We start from the raw sequence: 19393 nt of genomic DNA on the forward strand, positions 1-19393 counted from the left end.
TAAATTCTACTAAGTGGCATTTGTGTTAGATTAGCAAACTGAGGAGGAGCCCCCGGGGGAGAGGGGGAGAAAGCAGGCCAACAGGAAGTGAGAGTAGAATCTGGAGAGATCGCCATCCCTGAAGAGAAGCAACTCAACAAAGTGATGAAGAGTTCAACCCCCAACAACTTCTGACCCAAACAACTATTTTCCCTCATAACCTCCCCCTTCCACCTTTCCAGTTCCACTCCCACCACCTATCATCTCCACTCGATACTTATGTTCTAGCAAATGGAAATGAGTAGTCACACCTGGAGTCCATAATTACTGGCTCCTGGTATTTTTAAACATTTCTTCCCCCAGAATACTGCTCTTCCGGAATTCCCCATGATGTGAGAATTTGAGAGGAAAGCCGGGGTGAATGTATTTACTAGCTTTGGTTTGAATGGGCTGGATAAACACTAGAAGTCTAGCTTGTCCACAGTAAATTAGATTTACCCATTTCAAGTTGGTAACCTTCAAACTAATAAATACTAACTGAAACAGTGAGTGCACAGTAGTAATAGTCCAACATTCAGCTCAGTAAGGAGCCATCTGGACACAATTCATTTTTTGAGGAAAAAAAATTAAACAATTCTTTGATTGGATTCTTCCCACGGAGTTCTAAGTTCTTAAAGTAGCTTCCATTAAACATTTTAAAAGAAAAGCATTTAACTATTAAAATTTTTCAGATGTAGCAAAAGAATGATTTATTAAGTAAAAATGTGTCACTTCTGGCCCTGGGACTCCCCTAAGGTCCAAGTTGGTATAAATAGGCTTTTCTGCTTATAGTAGAGAGACACAACTCAATGTCAACTACTTGTGAAGGCTAAGGCAGGATGAGAAAAAAGAAAATAAATGACTAAATGCTCCAATAATCAAAGCCTTACTGAAGACACATCACCTCCAAAAGGCCTTCCCTGAATAAGCCCTCCTTTCCTCTTCTCAAACTCCCTTCTTCGTCACCCCGACTTGCTCCCTTTATTCATCCTCCCTCCCAGCCCCACAGCACTCATGTGCATATCTCTAATTTTTTATTTATATTAATCTCTGTCTCCCTGCCTAGACTGTGGACTCGTTGTAAGCAGGGAATGCTTCTATACTGCACTGTCCCAAATGCTCAGTACAGTGCTCTGCACACAGTAAGCGCTCAATACAATCAACTGACTTAAGGGAAGCACTGTGGCCTAGTGGAAAAAGCACAGGCCTGGGAGTCCGAAGACTTGGGTTCTACTCTCAGCTCTGCCAGTTGTCTATGTGACCTTGGGCTGTGCCTCAGTTTCTTCAACTGTACAATGGGGATTCAATACCTGTTTGGCCTCCTAAACTGTGAGCCCCATGTGAGACAAGGACTGGGTCCAACCTGGTTAACTTCTATCTACCCCAGCAGTTTCTTCACCTGCCAAATGTTCACTCCTTCACTAGAGTCTAAGATTGTGCCCAAGCACCACTGACATAACAGTCTTCAGGGAAAATTAAAAACACTAGAAAAGCTCAAAGCTATTTTTATCACTACTACTACTACTACCACGACTGTTTAGGTGATAGAGTAAAATATATTATTGGTTTAGAAAATTTCTAAGGCTATCTAAAACTGTAAGAATTTGAAATACTGTGAAACTTGTTAAACAGATTAAATGTTTATTCTGATACTACATAATCTGAAGCAACTGCCATTTCCCAGTTCTGTTTGATACTGTGATCTCAAGTTTGAACAAACTGGATATTGAGAACACAGTTAATTCAAAAATCCATTTATTTAGGGAATTTTTACCACAGCTTTCTGCCCTTCACTCTCCCATCACTCCAGGACAGTGGGAAAGAGGAAAGAAAAAGGAAAGGCATACAAACACAATAATTGCTGCAGACACTATGAGTTACCAAATCTTTCAAATTCTACTGTCTAGTAACAGAATATGAAGCCATTCCATTAGAAATGCATAAAATCAAAATAGTATCTTGGGTTTCTACAGCATATTTTTAAGTAGTTAAAGAAAAAAATCTAAACGTAGTTCTTTTGTATATCCCACTTTTATGCATTACTCTTTTCTAGTTAACTACTATCCTTGAAGTTTTAAATTTAAAAGGTGATAAGAAGCAAGTTTTTGCTTAAATTTTGATTACTGTGACCTCTCAGATACCTCTGGCAAACCATGAAGCACTGGACAAAAACACAAAAACTGAGGAGGTAGCTTGTAAGAAAGCAACCGTGTGACCTGCCAGGGCAGCGGAGGAGAGAGAGTCGACTAAAGTTAACTGGTCCAGAAGAGAAACACTACTGCAGGCCACGTGTGCTACAAGGGGGGAGTCAGTGGGCCAGCACTGTCCTGCCCATTACACAGTTAATTCTTTCCTGTCTTAACTCTGCCCTCTACTCTGCCAGACAAAACTATTTCTCCTCCCTTAATGACACCCATGCCCATTAGCCCCGTCAGCTCTTCCGTACATTCAACTCCCTTCTCAGGCCCCGTTCCTCCCCCTCCTCCTTCCCTCACCCCCAAACGATCTGGCCTCCTACTTCATTAATAAAATTAAATCCATCAGGTCTGAGCTCCCCAAAGTCACTCCCCACTCTTCTCCAACCCCCCAGCTCTCAACCCTCTCCGCTAAACTCCCATCCTTCCCAGCAGTATCCTCAGATGAGATCTCCTCTCTCCTCTCAAGTGCTACTCCGGCCACCTGTGCTTTTGACCTCATTCCCTCTCATCTTATGAAATCTCTCGCTCCGTCCCTTCTCCCCTCCTTAACTTCCATCTTCAACCATTCACTCTCCACTGGTTCCTTCCCCTCTGCCTACAAACATGCCCACGTCTCTCCCATCCTAAAAAAACCCTCTCTTGACCCCACCTCACCTTCTAGTTATCGCCCTATCTCCCTCCTACCATTCCTTTCCAAACTCCTTGAATGAGTCGTCTACACCCGCTGCCTCAAATTCCTCTACGCCAACTCTCTCCTCGACCCCCTCCAATCTGGCTTCCGTCCCCTACATTCCACGGAAACTGCCCTCTCAAAGGTCACCAATGACCTCCTACTTGCCAAATCCAACGGCTCCTACTCTATCCTAATCCTCCTCGACCTCTTGGCTGCTTTCGACACTGTGGACCACCCCCTTCTCCTCAACACGCTATTCAACCTTGGCTTCACAGACTGTCCTCTCCTGGTTCTCCTCTTATCTCTCCAACCATTCATTCTCAGTCTCTTTTGCGGGCTCCTCCTCCCCCATCCCCCCACTGTAGGGGTTCCTCAAGGGTCAGTTCTTGGTCCCCTTCTGTTCTCTATCTACACTCACTCCCTTGGTGAACTCATTCGCTCCCACGGCTTCAACTATCATCTCTACGCTGATGACACCGAAATCTACATCTCTGCCCCAGCTCTCTCTCCCTCCCTCCAGGCTCGCATCTCCTCCTGCCTTCAGGACGTCTCCATCTGGATGTCTGCCTGCCATCTAAAGAGAAGCAGCGTGGCTTAGTAGAGAAGCAGCGTGGCTTAGTGGAAAGAGCATGGGCTTGGGAGTCAGAGGTCATGGGTTCTAATCCCACCTCTGCCACTTGTCAGCTGTGTGACCTTGGGCAAGTCAGTTAACTTCTCTGGGCCTCAGTTACCTCATCTGTAAAATGGGGATGAACACTGTGAGCCTCACGTAGGACAACCTGATTACCTTGTATCTACCCCAGTGCTTAGAACAGTGCTTGGCACATAGTAAGCGCTTAACAAATACCAACATTATTATTATTATTATCTAAAACCCAACATGCCCAAAACTGAACTCCTTATCTTCCCTCCCAAACCCTGCCCTCTCCCTGACTTTCCCATCACTGTTGACGGCACTACCATCCTTCCATTTCACAAGGCTGCAACATTGGTGTCATCCTCGACTCCGCTCTCTCATTCACCGCTCACATCCAATCCGTCACCAAGACCTGCCAGTCTCACCTCCACAACATTGCCAAGATCCGCCCTTTCCTCTCCATCCAAACCGCTACCCTGCTCGTTCAAGCTCTCGTCCTATCCCATCTGGATTACTGTATCAGCCTTCTCTCCAATCTCCCATCCTCCTGTCTCTCCCCACTTCAATCCACACTTCACGCCACTGCCCGGATCGTCTTTGTGCAGAAATGCTCTGGGCATGTTACTCCCCTCCTCAAAAATCTCCAGTGGCTACCGATCAACCTACGCATCAGGCAAAAACTGCTCACCCTCGGCTTCAAGGCTCTCCATCACCTTGCCCCCTCCTACCTCACCTCCCTTCTCTCCTTCTACAGCCCAGACCGCACCCTCTGCTCCTCTGCCACTAATCTCCTCACTGTGCCTCATTCTCGCCTGTCCTGCCGTCGACCCCTGTCCCAAGTCCTCCCCCTGGCCTGGAATGCCTCCCTCCGCACATCCGCCAAGCTAGCTCTCTTCCTCCCTTCAAAGCCCTACTGAGAGCTCACCTCCTCCAGGAGGCCTTCCCAGACTGAGCCCCTCCTTCCTCTCCCCCTCCCCATCCCCCCACCTTCCCTCCTTCCCCTTCCCACAGCACCTGTGTATATATATATATATATATATATATGTTTGTATGTATTTGTTACTCTATTTATTTTACTTGTACATATTTATTCTATTTATTTTATTTTGTTAATGTTTTGTTTTGTTGTCTGTCTCACCCTTCTAGACTGTAAGCCCGCTGTTGGGTAGGGACCGTCTCTATATGTTGCCAACTTGTACTTCCCAAGGGCTTAGTACAGTGCTCTGCACACAGTAAGCGCTCAATAAATACGATTGAATGAATGAATACACAACAGCTTCATGAAAAGGGGCAGGTGTGAGGAACAGCTGACAGAGAAAATGTTCATGCAGATGCGGAATCGAGCTGAAAGGGGACATCCAGCAGCAGGGAGGACAGAGGAAGCAATTCTACGACTTGGTGCACCGCGGCCTCTGATGTGTCCGCAGCGTGGCAGCGGACAACTGGGACGAAATGGGGTCAAGCAAATTAACTTGGAGTACGGCAAATGGGAAAGGAGTGGCTCTTTTGAGCAGGGATTTCAGGAGCGTAACGACAGAGTCGGAATCAAACAGCACTGTGCACTGCAACAAGACTGTCAGGGCAGCAGGGCCAACTTGCATGTGGGAGTTGTATGGAAAAGGTCTATTGGTCAAATATCACTTACACACACACACACGCGCGCGAACGCACAAATGGTAAAACTTGCCACCAATGACCCCATCCATGAACAGAAAGGGCAACTAGATTGTGAGTCTTGGGTGTGCCAGGAAACCAGTGTGGCCTAGTGGATGGAGCAAAGGTCTGGGAATCAGAAGAATCTGGGTTATAATCCCAGCCCACCATTCATTCATTCAATCATATTTATTGAGCGCTTCCTGTGTGCAGAACACTGTACTAAGAGCTTGAAAAGTACAAGTCGGCATCATATAGAGATGGTCCCTACCCAACAACAGGCTCACAGTCTAGAAGGGGAAGACAGACAACAAAACATGTAGGCAGGTGTCAAAACCATCAGAACAAATAGAATTACAGCTATATGCAAATCATTAACAAAATAAATAGCATAGTAAATATGTACAAGTAAAATAGAGTAATAAGTCTGTACAAATATATACAAGTGCTGTGGGGAGGGGAAGGAGGTAGGGCGGGGGGGGATGGGGCCGAGGAGAGGAAAAAAAAAAAGGGGGCTTAGTCTGGGAAGGCCTCCTGGAGGAGGTGAGCTCTCAGTAGGGCTTTGAAGGGAGGAACTGAGCTAGTTTGGTGGATGTGTGGAGGGAGGGCATTCCAGGCCAGGGGAAGGACATGGGCCAGAGGTCGATGGCGGGACAGTAAGGAGGTTAGCGGCAGAAGAGCGGAGGGTGTGGGCCGGGCTGTAGGAGAGAAGGACTTGTCTGCTGTTTGACCTTGGGCAAATCACAACTTCTCTTTGCCTCTGTTACCTCATCTGCAAAATGGGGACTAAGACTGTGAGCCCCACGTGGAACAGGATCTGTGCTCAACCTGATTAGCTTGTATCTACCCCAGCACTTAGTACACTGCCTGGCACACAATAAGCTCTTAACAAATACCATTAAAAGAGGAAAGAAAAGGGGCTGTGTTTGACCCTCAATTTCCCCCACAGCAGCCCTATACAAACAAAACCTGACTCACAAGAAATGTGTAGAATGAAGATTCAGGTAAATAGGAACACAAGAGCAACAAAAGCTTTACGGATACACGGTTAATAATAATAAAAGGTTAAAAATGTAGAGTGAAAAGTCTTTCCTGGATTTTTTTTTTTTGCTTAAAAGGCCCCAAATTGCAGACTTCCTTTTTATGTTTAACAATCTCAACAGACCCTGGGGTTAAGGAATAATATCGGGGTCAAATCCTCTCCCCTACTTGATTTATCAGATTATACCTAAAAATAAATGCACGCATCTTTCAGTTTGTTTCATTGCTGAGGCTCGAGTAATCAATGTTGGTTGAGAAATCTGGGAGACGGTAAGTGTAATTAATATAAAGTAAAATGCATAGGTAAAGTAATATAGCAATGCAAACAGCATCACTTCAATCCAGGATTCCCTAAATGCTAGTCACCAAAAGGCTGGTCAACACATAATAATAATAATAATAATAATAATAATAATAATAATAATAATTTGGGGTATTTGTTATATGCTTACTATGTGCCAGGCACTGTATATTAAGTGCTGGGACCTCTCATCCTATCCCAGCTGGATTACTGCATCAGCCTCCTTTCTGACCTCCTAGCCTCCTGCCTCTCCCCACTTCAGTCCACAAACTGCCTGGATCACCTTTCTACAGAAAAGCTCAGGGCATGTCAACCCCCTCCTCAAAAATCTCCAGTGGTTGTCTATCCACCTTCGTATCAAACAAAAACTCCTCACTGTTGGCTTTAAAACTCTCCATCACCTTGCCCCTTCTTACCTCGCCTCCCTTCTCTCCTTCTCCATCCCAGCCCACACACTCTGCTCCTCTGGTGCTAACCTTCTCACTGGGCCTCCATCTCACCTTTCTTGTCACCGACCCCTGGCCCACATCCTATCCCTGGCCTGAAATGCTCTCAAATCCACCAATCACTCTTCCTCCCTTCAAAGCCCTACTGAAGGGACACCTCCTCCAATAGGCCTTCCCAGACTAAGCCCCCTTTTCTTCAGCTCCCCCTTCCTTCAGCATCACCTAGACTCACTCCCTTTGATCTTTCCTCCCTCTCTCCTCCCCACAGCATTTAAGTACATATGCATATAATTCTATTTACTTACATTGATGCCTGTTTCCTTGGTTTGATGCCTGTCTCCCCCCTCTAGACTTTAAGCTCATTGTGGGCAGGGATTGTCTCTCTCTAATTGCTGTATTGTACTTTCCAAGTGCTCAGTACGGTGCTTTGCACACAGTATGCACTCAAATGCGGTTGAATGATCTGATTATCTTGATTCTACCCCAGTCCTTACACACTGCTTGAGACATAGTAAAGCTTTAATACAATCTTTTTAAAATTATTAATAACTATATTCACAGAGTAAATTCTCTAATATCCAAAAGGACCAGTACTATCCTATTTTAAATAATTGATTTGGGGGGGAATCTCTCGAGTTAGGGGATATCGGGATCTCAACTCTAATTCACAAAGGTGGAATTCAGTGAAGAAATCACTGGATCTCACTTTAGGACTTAACAAGATTCAGACACTGCCACTTTTGCACTGCAGCCCTAAATCACACCTGAAGGAGGACTGGTTAAAACCTAACCTTTATTCAGCGTTCAGGGATGCTGCTGAGGCGAGGCCATCCCTGTGACCTCTCCTTGACCAATTCTCTGAGAATATTTGATGAGTGTCTACTATGTACTGCGACATTCAAAGGAAAAGCAAAAAATGGTTCCTGTCCTCAAGAGTATTAAAATCCTTAGGGGGAGATGGGACAGAAACACAAGTAGATGTCTAGGGTGACAGGATCCTGGACAAAAAAACCAATAAGAGGACAATGCAAAATATTTACATCATTTTCAGAGGTAAGCACAAAAGCATGGGACTAGCTAGAGTCATGGGGAAGACAGTCAAGTTGGGGAATGCTTCAGGGAGGAAGTGTGGTTTTAGTTGTTTTGATGAAGAGACGTGAATTGTCAAAAGGGCGGGAGAGCATTCCAGAAAGGAAGACTGAGTGAGCATATGGTTCACAGGCAGAAAAAGTTAAGGGCAGGAGACAGACAGTCCAAAGCAACAACTTGGTGGGAGAGGGCAAAGGGGCCATTACTCCCCCCAGAATTGGGATTATGGGCTAACGCTAGTAGCTTGACCCCTCCCTGCACACAGACTATTTTTTGCACTGCCCTTCCCACCTTTCCCAGTAAGAAGGGAGTCAACCAAAAACTGAACCCTGACTAGGCTCCTAACTGCAGTCCTTTCACAGTCCCAACCTAGGGAGGAATTCCCACCCGCCCATCCCCATTCTAAACCAGGAACGAGCCCCAGATCCTGCCTCAGTGGATGCTCGTCTCAGGTCTACGTACATCCTCTTAGCCTGTGAGCATCTGAATGTCTCCCACCCTGTTTGGTGATGAGTCTACAGGTCCAAGTCCCCGCCTCTGTGTGAGGGCTTGTGTGTGTCCATGCCACTGACTTCTTGCGCACGGTTGTCCATCAACCCGACCCCATGGGTGTGAGTGTGTATCTGCATGTCCACCTCCATGACTCTATGTGCGTCTGACTCATTTTTTCCCTAGCCCTGCCTGCAGGGAGGCTTGCCCTGAGCTTGCTTTGGTACTTAAAATGAAAAGCTGGGACTGGTAAGCAGATAATAATAATTAATAATTATGGTATTTGTTAAACACTCACTATGTGCCAAGCACTATTCTAAGCACTGAGCACTGTTCTAGATCTGCTTAGCTAGAGGACAAACAAGAGTTTAGTGAGAAACAAGGCCAATTGGGTGGGGGAAAGTCAACTGGGGTGGGGGCCTTGAAGCCTAAAATCAGGGGTGATGATTTGATAGGTGGGACTGGTAACCGTAAACCACCATAATTGTCTAAGGAGGGGGAGCGACACTTGAGAAGATGACTCTTGTTGGTGCATGTCTGACATGCTGGGATGGGGAGAAGTTAGAGAGAGGAAAGCTTGCAGAGAAGGTTGCTGCAGTGGGAGTGGAGGAAAGGGAGGCAGAATCTCCAGGATTCGGGGACAAAATAATTATGGTACTTGTTAAGCACATACTATCTGCCAGGCACTATTCTAAGCACTAGGGTAGATACAAGGTAGTCAGGTTGGACACAGTCCCTGTCCCACATAAGGCTCACACTCAGTCCCCATTTTACAGATGAGGCAACTGAGGCCCAGAGAAATGAAGTGATTTACCCAAGGTCACACAGCAGACGTGTGGCGGAGCCGGGATTAGAATTCATGACTTTCTGACTCCCAGGCCTGTGTTCTATCCACTAAGCCATGATGCTTTTCCTTGGGCACAAGGAATGCACACACAAAGAGGGAGGAGAGGGAAGGTGCTAAATGGAAAATTCAGTTCTCAATCGGTTGGGGTTTAAAACCTGCTTCGGATCATTAATCCACAAAATGGGTAATCTACTCATGAATAATCAAGAGTGATTTGTGTTGTTCCAGAAACAACTAGATTAACAGGCTAAGGCTATGGACAGGCCCCAACCTTAAGCCACCTGTTGGGATCAGGTCAAACCAGTTTCCCAAATTTTGACCCATGCAGAGCTTTAAAAACAAATATAGACAAGAGTCAGTCAAAAGACAAAATGTTAGGTAGGGCAACTGGGGAGAAGGAGCTGGAGGGAGCTGAGAACCAGGTTCGACCATGCAAGGAGGTTTGCCATATTTACCCATTGTCTCCATACATTTTCCCAAGACTAAATTAGCCTAGAGATTTCTCTGCACCTTTGAGTCTAATAATCTCCCTGACCCCCATTTTCAGAAGTGGCAGGTGCCGGTGAAGGATAGTGCTGGCCGCCAATTTGCGGGGACCCCTATGTTGGCACAAAGGGAGTTTCCACAGGCCAGAGGGACAGAGACGGTCCAGACAGAATGCTCCATTTACTGTCCGGCCTTAACACTGGAGTCAAGACACAAGCATTTTGTGTTCACAAAGCTAAATTCTGCATCCAGAGCAAGGTCACCTGAGGTAAGCACCTTTTCAGTGAGCCTATTTCCCTAAAACAATCTTCTCATGAATATTTCATTACAAAGCTATGATGTATTTTATACTCCTGAGTGTCTTATGGTCAGATAAATGCGAATGGGGGGGGGCAGGGAAAGAAAAGGTTGAAAAAGGTCAGGGAAGGGAAAACACGCCTATCCCTCAGGACTTGGGTGCCTGGGCAACCAGTTAATTATAAAGTATACTACATACGATAAATGTTCTTTTAAGCGCCAATACTAGCCCCAAATGTATATACTGTAACACTTTTCTCCAAGGAGCTCAGAGCATTTTTACAGAACAAGCTGTTACAGACACTGGCATCTACACACAGTGAACTAAAAAGGCAATGGATATCCCCATTTTCCAAGCAGGGAATGTCTGCTGAAGCTCACAAAATAAACCACAGATATGATCTACTTCAATCCTAGTCAACCTATTACCCGGAAAACCTATGGTAGCACGCGGAAAGTTCTACACAATAAGGACTGGAAAGGTGGATGACTTTCCTAGATACAGCAATTGAAAATGGATAACACTTTTCAAAAGGATCTTCTTTAAGCCGCCTTTCCAAAAAAATATTACTCACTGTGAACCTCCCCATTTGTTCCCGGGGATTCAAGCCTCTTAGAGCAGTTTCTCAGACTACTCCACAAGGGCTTTTCTAGTAGTCCCAGCACAACCCTGAGCTGAACAGGAAATCAGTGGGAGGATGGGGGGGAGGGGAAAAGCGAGGTTTAGACTCTACTCAGAGCAAATGACTAGAGCATCCTAACAACAAAAGACTTGCATGAAACTTCCTCAACTATCAGATTAGACACTGAGACCTCCACAAACACTTTGACTGCAAAGTATTGTACTAGGATCCATAACCTCTGAAACAGACTGGGAATTTGAAGGGAAACTTTATAGTCCCTTGAAAGCAAGAAGATCATTTTAAAAAAATTCTGGGGCAAAGTTCAACTTTTGTTTTTACAAAATGCTTTATAATGATGTAGTGACACCACAGGGTACTTCAGGCCAAAATATTCAGAGAAGTTGATTTTTGTGAATATAGAGAACAACTTCTAAACAACACTCCCAGGAAACAAACCATTGGTCAAAAAGATGGGGGAATAAATCTCACCCCTATTTAATGCATGAATTAACTTTGTGCAAAAAGTAAAATGAGTAGTGTTTAGAAACAAAGGAACGGGGGAAGTAAGATGGGAAAAAAAAAAGACTACTGGTGATCTGTTGAAAGATACTGAAAATGAATCCAGTGTACAACACCAAGGAACCGATCTAAATTTTCTTCAGGTGAGACAAATTTGAAAATAAATCACACCAAATGTACTAATACAAGCAAAACTGGGGAAATGTCAAAATACGCTAAAGCTCAATCTTCTCATAATTTCCTCTTTTTGATACACCACCTCCAAAGATTCAAAGTATATTATACCTGCATCCTTACACTCCTTAAGCTTCAGGCATTTCAACTCCACACCCAGAATCAAGAAGGTATTTTAAAATTAAACCACTTTGATTACAATTAAAAATTGATAATGGATGAGGTCACTCCCACTTTCTAATCCTTTAAAAGGCTCCCTCTGTTTTTCCTCTCTTGCCCGCCTCAAAGAAACTAAGAAGTACTTGAAATAATTTTCCTTTTATCTCCCCACTCCTAACCATTTTGGAATTCCAGCATGCTATATTTGGGTCACAAAGTGAACTTTTAAAGAAAAAAAGTTTGACCATCTCGTGCTACTGCATAGTCTTAAATGTTAAAGCGCACTAAAGGGTACGTGTTGGAACAGCAAATATTGTAGTGGAAGGAAATAGCTATTATATTAGGCTTATTGGCCTAATAGAAACAGTCTTTCAAATATTTTTCGGAATCTCAGATTTTAATATGGAAAAAAAAATCACTTCAGTAGTAAAAAATAAAATAGGCACTAGATTTAATGACCAAGTTACGGAAGCCTAATTATTATTATATTTAATATGCATTTTTATGGTCTTTGTTAAGTGCTTTATACATACCAGGCACTGTACTAAGTGCTGGAGTAGATACAAGCTAATCACACTGTAGACTATAAGCTCGTTGTGGGCAGGGAATGTATCTGTTTATTGTTGTATTCATTCATTCAATCATATTTATTGAGCACTTACTGTGCTGTACTAAGTGTTTGGGAAGTACAAGACGGCAACATATACTCTCCCAAGTGCTCCCAGTGCTCTGCACACAATAAACACTCAATAAATACAACTGAATGAATCAGGTTAAACACAGTCCCTGTCCCACATGGGGCTCACAGTCTTAATCCCCATTTTACAGTTGATGTAAATGAAGAACAGAGAGCGATTTGCCTATGGTCACCCAGCAGACAAGTGGCAGAGCCAGAATTAAAAGTCAGGTCCTTCTTACTCCCAGGCCTGTGCTGTATCCACTAGGCCATGATGCATTCAAAAAGCGGTAGAACTGGAACCACTTCGATAATTGTCCATCATTAAAGTTTTTGTTTTAAACTGGTGGCACAGAAATTCCTTTGCTTGAAAGTCAGTCATGATGGCAGACATCAGTTATAAAGTAGGTAGTTATCTTCAAGCCTATTTCTCAGTTTTAAGAAATTGACAACAGTTTAAGTTACAAAAATCTTTAACCCCAACTCCTCCTCAAAAAAGTTGTTTTAAAAGGAATTGCTAAAAAATTAAACAACTAGTTTATTCTGGTTGTGAAATACACCATTCGGTGATTAATTCAAGTTGACGAAGTTACTAAAGCCTACTCAACTCTCTCATTTATATTTTTATGGTATATTTAAAAGCTTCTGTATTTCACTGGCAATGAATGCGCCCAAAAATATCAAAGAAGTATATGGGTGCATGAACTGACCAAATGGGAAATGAGCTGAAAATGCAAAATTTCAGAAGGAGACACAGGGTAGATACACAGGGCCTCTATTTTAATACTGACATGATTCCTACCTCCCATTCTAAATCAGCTTTCAGAAAAAAAAAATGGGGGGGGCAGGGGTAGAGGGTGAAATGGTATCAAGGTTTCTTTCAGAGGAGGGAGGAGGGAGGATGGAGATAAGAGGAAGAGAAGGAAGTCCCTAACTAAGCTACCAAAAATTATCAATAGCATTTAAAAATAATAATAATAGCATTTATTAAGGACTTACTATATGAAAAGCACTGTTCTAAGCGCTGGGGAGGTTAACAAGGTGATCAGATTGTCCCACGGGGCGCTCACAGTCTTCATCCCCATTTTACAGATGAGGTAACTGAGGCCCAGAGAAGTGAAGTGACTTGCCCAAAGTCACACAGCTGACAAGTGGAGGAGCCGGAATTTGTACCCATGACCTCTGACTCCAAAGCCCGGGCTCTTTCCACTGAGCCACGCTGCTTCTCCACTTTATCCAGTGTCACACTGTGATCAAGCTTTTTGGAATTATGACTTGTTACAGTATTCAACATTTGTGCTTATTAGTGCTAAAGGAACTTTAAATGTCATGACATTTAGAACTCGGTAATAATAATAATAACGATGAGATTGGTTAAGCACTTACTATGTGCAAAGCACTGTTCTAAGCGCTGAGGGGATACAAGGCAATCAGGTTGTCCCACGTAGGGCTCACAGTCTTAATCCCCATTTACAGATGAGGTAACAGGCACAGAGAAGTGAAGTGACTTGCCCAAAGTCACACAGCTGACAACTGGCAGAGCCGGGATTTGGACCCATGATCTCTGGCTCCCAAGCCTGTGCTCTTTCCACTGAGCCACGCTGCTTCTGGTGCGCTCTAGCTAGATGAAATTTTCATGACAGGGTCCTTTCAAAGAATTATAGGAAAACACGCTTTCTGCTAAACAGAAGGAAAATAGTACTAAAAGCACATTTTGCTTTGCTAAAGAAACCATGCTTTTAGTCTCAGGAATATGGGGCATTTGAGCATTTACTGTGTGCAGAACACTGTACTAAAGAGCTTAGGTGAGTATTATACTACCAGAGTTGGTAGACAGTCCCTGCCCACTAGGAGCTCAGAGTCTACTGGGGGATTACCCCAATAATTTAAGTAAAAAATAATACTTTACCCTGACACAGTTTAAGCAAGAACATTTGAGCCTGAACGATTCAGGTAGATCCTCACAAGGAAACGGATCCTCATTCGGAATTCCCTTCATTTTTTTTATGGATTTAATTGATAGCATTAAGGACAGAGAAAATTAAAGAAACTGAAGTAAACTTAAGGTACTATTGCTTACAAATTGTTTAACAAATTAAGCAAAATGAACTAAATAGAAACTAGAATCGTATTCCTTCTTCCGTTTTTGCTTCAAACACTATTCACTCTACAATCACATATTTTGTGAACTGAAACAAAATAATCCCATGTAAAAATCGGAGGAGAAAGCAGGGTTTGCCAGTTCCATAGAAACTAACCTATCTTACCTTAAGTCAACAGTTGAGAATCCAGACTACCTAATTCTAATGTTAAGAACAACCCAACGACATGGTATTCACCCTTAAAAAAAAAAAAGCTCCAAACGAAAAATCTCCCTCAAACTACTGAATGGCCACTAAGAATGGGGCCTCCAGAAACCTAACCAATAAAGGCCTAACTACTTTTCTTTTTCTTTTTTTTTTAAAGAAAAAGCAACTCTCCGGACTGAGCATAATTTCCCAGCATCCATCTCAAAAGGCCTACTTCTCAGGAACCTGTTTGGGAAGTCGCAAGTTAGATACGTGCCAAACCCGAATGACTTTCCTTTTATTAAGTAATGGATGAAAAAAAAAATTCCACTTCATGCGCACATGAATAAAACATGACTAACCTTTAAACCAAATGAAATCCATGCCATCAACCACTCAATACAGGAAATTTGGGATCTAAATCCAGAGCTGTGCAATTGCTGCCAGGGACGTGGATTCAACTAATCTCCCACTCCAATTGTGAACACCACCAATCAATCAATCGTATTTATTGAGCGCTTACGTGTGCAGAGCACTGTACTAAGCGCTTGGGAAGTACAAGTTGGCAACATACAGAGCCAACAGTGGGCTCACAGTCTAGAAGAGTGGACTCACAGTCACACCACCATAAACCCCTTTTCCTCCTTATATAAGAAGCGCTGGGCCCTCCTGATTTTTATCCCCCGGCCTATTCCCGAGTCGGAAGTAGGGTGGGGAAAACACTTCCCGAAGAAGTTATGCAAGTGTGCCTGCTTATTATGGGAAACTTGGACTCGGAATAACCCCACGGGCGCGTTCGTTGGCAACACATCGAGCTCTTTACGGAGCCTCAAAATGCCTTCCCACTCGGCTGAGGCTCTGTCTGCGGAGGGACCGGAGAGGGAGAGACAGGAGGAGAACACGAAGGAGAGAAAGAAAGAGGGAAAAGACGGAACTTCCCTGTTCCTTGTCAGACAACAATCCTAGGGGAAGAAGAGGAGGAGGAGGAGGAGAGGGTGGGGGGGACAGGTGGGGCGATGGGCCGCGGGCCTCGGCCGGCCCCGACGAGCCGGAAAGGCCCGCGGCCCATCGCCCTACGAGCCGGAAAGGCCCTACTGAGAGCTCATCTCCTCCAGGAGGCCTTCCCAGACTGAGCCCCCTCCTTCCTCTCCCCCTCCTCCCCCTCTCCATCGCCCCCGTCTTACCTCAATCAATCAATCGTATTTATTGAGCGCTTACTGTGTGCAGAGCACTGTACTAAGCGCTTGGGAAGTACAAGGCAACATATAGAGCCAGTCCCTACCCATCCCTTCCCCACAGTACCTGTATATATGTATGTACATATTTATTACTCTATTTATTTATTTTACTTGTACATATCTATTCTATTTATTTTATTTTGTTAATATGTTTGGTTTTGTTCTGTTTCCCCCTTCTAGACTGTGAGCCCACTGTTGGGTAGGGAAACCGTGAGCCCACTGTTGGGTGGGGACTGTCTCCATATGTTGCCAACTTGGACTTCCCAAGCGCTTAGTACAGTGCTCTGCACACTGTAAGCGCTCAATAAATACGATTGATTGATTGACTGTCTCTATATGTTGCCAACTTGTACTTCCCAAGCGCTTAGTACAGTGCTCTGCACACAGTATGCGCTCATTAAATACGATTGATTGATTGAGTTACCTCTGCCGGCAGTAAGGGCGGCGCAGCCCGCCCGGCCGGAGGGGAAGGGACCGGACGGGAGGAAGGGTGGGAGAGGGAGGAAACGCCGCTCTCTGTCCTCCTCCCCTCCCCGGGCAGCGCAGGTGCCCCGGCCGGCAATCAATCAATCAATCGTATTTACTGAGCGCCTACTGCGTGCAGAGCACTGTACTAAGCGCTTGGGAAGTCCTAGCTGGCAACGGCCCCTACCCAACAGCGGGCTCACAGTCTAGAAGGGGGGAGACAGAGAACAAAACATACTAACCAAATAAAATCAATCAATCGTATTTATTGAGCGCTTACTGTGTGCAGAGCACCGGACTAAGCGCTTGGGAAGTCCAAGCTGGCAACACATAGAGACGGCCCCTACCCAACAGCGGGCTCACAGTCTAGAAGGGGGGAGGCAGAGAACAAAACAAAACATACTAACCAAATAAAATCAATCACTCGTATTTATTGAGCGCTTACTGTGTGCAGAGCACTGGCCTGAGCGCTTGGGAAGTACAAACTGGCAACATATAGAGACAGTCCCTACCCAACAGTGGGCTCACAGTCTAAATACATATAATAGATGTGTACAAGTAAAATAGAGCAATAAATATGTACAAGCATATATATGTGATCACCGTGTAACCTCCCCAGCACTTAGAACAGTGCTTTGCACATAGTAAGCGCTTAAGAAGAGCCGTCATAAAATAAAAATGTCCTGCTCACCTGCATCCCGGGCACTTGGACCGCCACCGGCGAGTGGGCCATGGCGGCGGTGATGACTCCTCTTCCTTCCCCCCCTCCTCCTCTGGCGGCGTCGGCGGCTCTTCCGGCAGGTCCGGTGCTCGTCGTGCTGCCCCCGCGGTTGGACTACGGGCCGCCCCCGGTGGTTGCTCCGGCTCCGGGGCCTGGAAGGGCGAACGGAGAGCGGCCTCCTGAGGCTCCGTCCCTCCCCTCGGGGTGACCGCCGCCGTCGCCGTGACGGTCGCTCGGGCTTCGGGAGGAGGCTCCGCCGGCTGGGCCCGGGCGGCCGTCGGGGGGCGGGGCTGGGGGCGGGCCCGGCCCCGCGGGCTCGGCAGCTTCAGGGGCCGGGCCGGGCCACCGGGGGCGACGGCGGGGAGAGGGGGCGGCCAGCACGGGGGCCGGAGGAGGGCTGGGGGGCGGAGCCGGCCGAAGGGAGGGTGGGGTGGGCGGCGGCGTCCTTCAGCGCCATATTTAGCGGGCTGCCCGTTAACCGGGGCCCTCGCTGAGAGGCCCGGACAACTGCCTGCTAGGCCGCTTCTAGTACTGCCCTTCTACGTATTTATTACTCTATTGATTTATTTTACTTGTACCTGTATATATGTTTGTACATATGTATTTAACTGCCAGGCCGCTTCAAGTACTGCCCTTCTACGTATTTATTACGCTATTGATTTATTTTACTTGTACCTGTATATATGTTTGTACATATTTATTTATTTATCTGCCTGCCAGGCCGCTTCTAGTACTGCCCTTCTACGTATTTATTACTCTATTGATTTATTTTACTTGTACCTGTATATATGTTTGTACATATTTATTTATTTATTTAACCGCCTGCCAGGCCACTTCTAGTACTGCCCTTCTACATACTTATTACTCTATTGATTTATTTTACTTGTACCTGTATATATGTTTGTACATATTTATTTAACCGCCTGCCAGGCCGCTTCTAGTACTGCCCTTCTACGTATTTATTACTCTATTGATTTATTTTACTTGTACCTGTATATATGTTTGTACATATTTATTTATCTGCCTGCCAGGCCGCTTCTAGTACTGCCCTTCTACGTATTTATTACTCTTTTGATTTATTTTACTTGTACCTGTATATATGTTTGTACATATTTATTTATCTGCCTGCCAGGCTGCTTCTAGTACTGCCCTTCTACGTATTTATTACTCTGTTGATTTATTTTACTTGTACCTGTATATATGTTTGTACATATTTATTTATTTATTTATTTAACCGCCTGCCAGGCCACTTCTAGTACTGCCCTTCTACGTATTTTTTACTCTATTGATTTATTTTACTTGTACCTGTATATATGTTTGTACATATTTATTTATTTAACTGCCTGCCAGGCCGCTTCTAGTACTGCCCTTCTACGTATTTATTACTCAATTTATTTTACTTGTACCTGTATATATGTTTGTACATATTTATTTAACTGCCTGCCAGGCCGCTTCTAGTACTGCCCGGCCGCTTCTAGTACTGCCCTTCTACGTATTTATTACTCCATTGATGTATTTTACTTGTACCTGTACATATGTTTGTACATATTTATTTATTTATTTAACTGCCTGCCAGGCCGCTTCTAGTACTGCCCTTCTACGTATTTATTACTCTATTGATTTTACTTGTACGTGTATATATGTTTGTACATATTTATTTATTTAACTGCCTGCCAGGCCGCTTCTAGTACTGCCCTTCTACGTATTTATTACTCTATTGATTTATTTTACTTGTACCTGTATATATGTTTGTACATATTTGTCTGCCTGCCAGGCCGCTTCTAGTACTGCCCTTCTACGTATTTATTACTCTATTGATTTATTTTACTTGTACCTGTATATATGTTTGTACATATTTATTTATTTATTTAACCGCCTGCCAGGCCACTTCTAGTACTGCCCTTCTACGTATTTATTACTCTATTGATTTATTTTACTTGTACCTGTATATATGTTTGTACATATTTATTTAACTGCCTGCCAGGCCGCTTCTAGTACTGCCCTTCTACGTATTTATTACTCTCTTGATGTATTTTACTTGTACCTGTATATATGTTTGTACATATTTATTTAACTGCCTGCCAGGCCGCTTCTAGTACTGCCCTTCTACGTATTTATTACTCTATTGATTTATTTTACTTGTACCTGTATGTATGTTTGTACATATTTATTTATTTATTTAACCGCCTGGCAGGCCGCTTCTAGCACTGCCCTTCTACGTATTTATTACTCTATTGATTTATTTTACTTGTACCTGGATATATGTTTGTACATATTTATTTAACTGCCTGCCAGGCCGCTTCTAGTACTGCCCTTCTGCATATTTATTACTCTATTGATTTATTTTACTTGTAC

General features: G+C 44.3%; 1 protein-coding gene across 2 annotated transcripts in view; it reads right to left on the reverse strand.

Moving 5' to 3' along the window:
* STK26 (serine/threonine kinase 26) overlaps positions 1 to 17301 on the reverse strand; it is a 78174-nt gene extending 60873 nt beyond the window's left edge. The window contains exon 1 of one of the 2 annotated variants that reach the window (XM_038747857.1): positions 17009 to 17301. In XM_038747857.1, the coding sequence (XP_038603785.1) occupies positions 17009 to 17050 (42 nt within the window). In that variant the 5' untranslated portion in view covers positions 17051 to 17301. Of the gene's footprint in view, positions 1 to 14976; positions 15079 to 17008 lie in introns of those variants that run through there. The other variant, XM_038747858.1, reaches the window with a different exon arrangement.
* Positions 17302 to 19393: the final 2092 nt, after the last annotated feature.

The sequence above is a fragment of the Tachyglossus aculeatus genome, chromosome 6 (genome assembly GCF_015852505.1).
Source record: "Tachyglossus aculeatus isolate mTacAcu1 chromosome 6, mTacAcu1.pri, whole genome shotgun sequence".
In the NCBI taxonomy this organism is placed as follows: domain Eukaryota; kingdom Metazoa; phylum Chordata; class Mammalia; order Monotremata; family Tachyglossidae; genus Tachyglossus; species Tachyglossus aculeatus.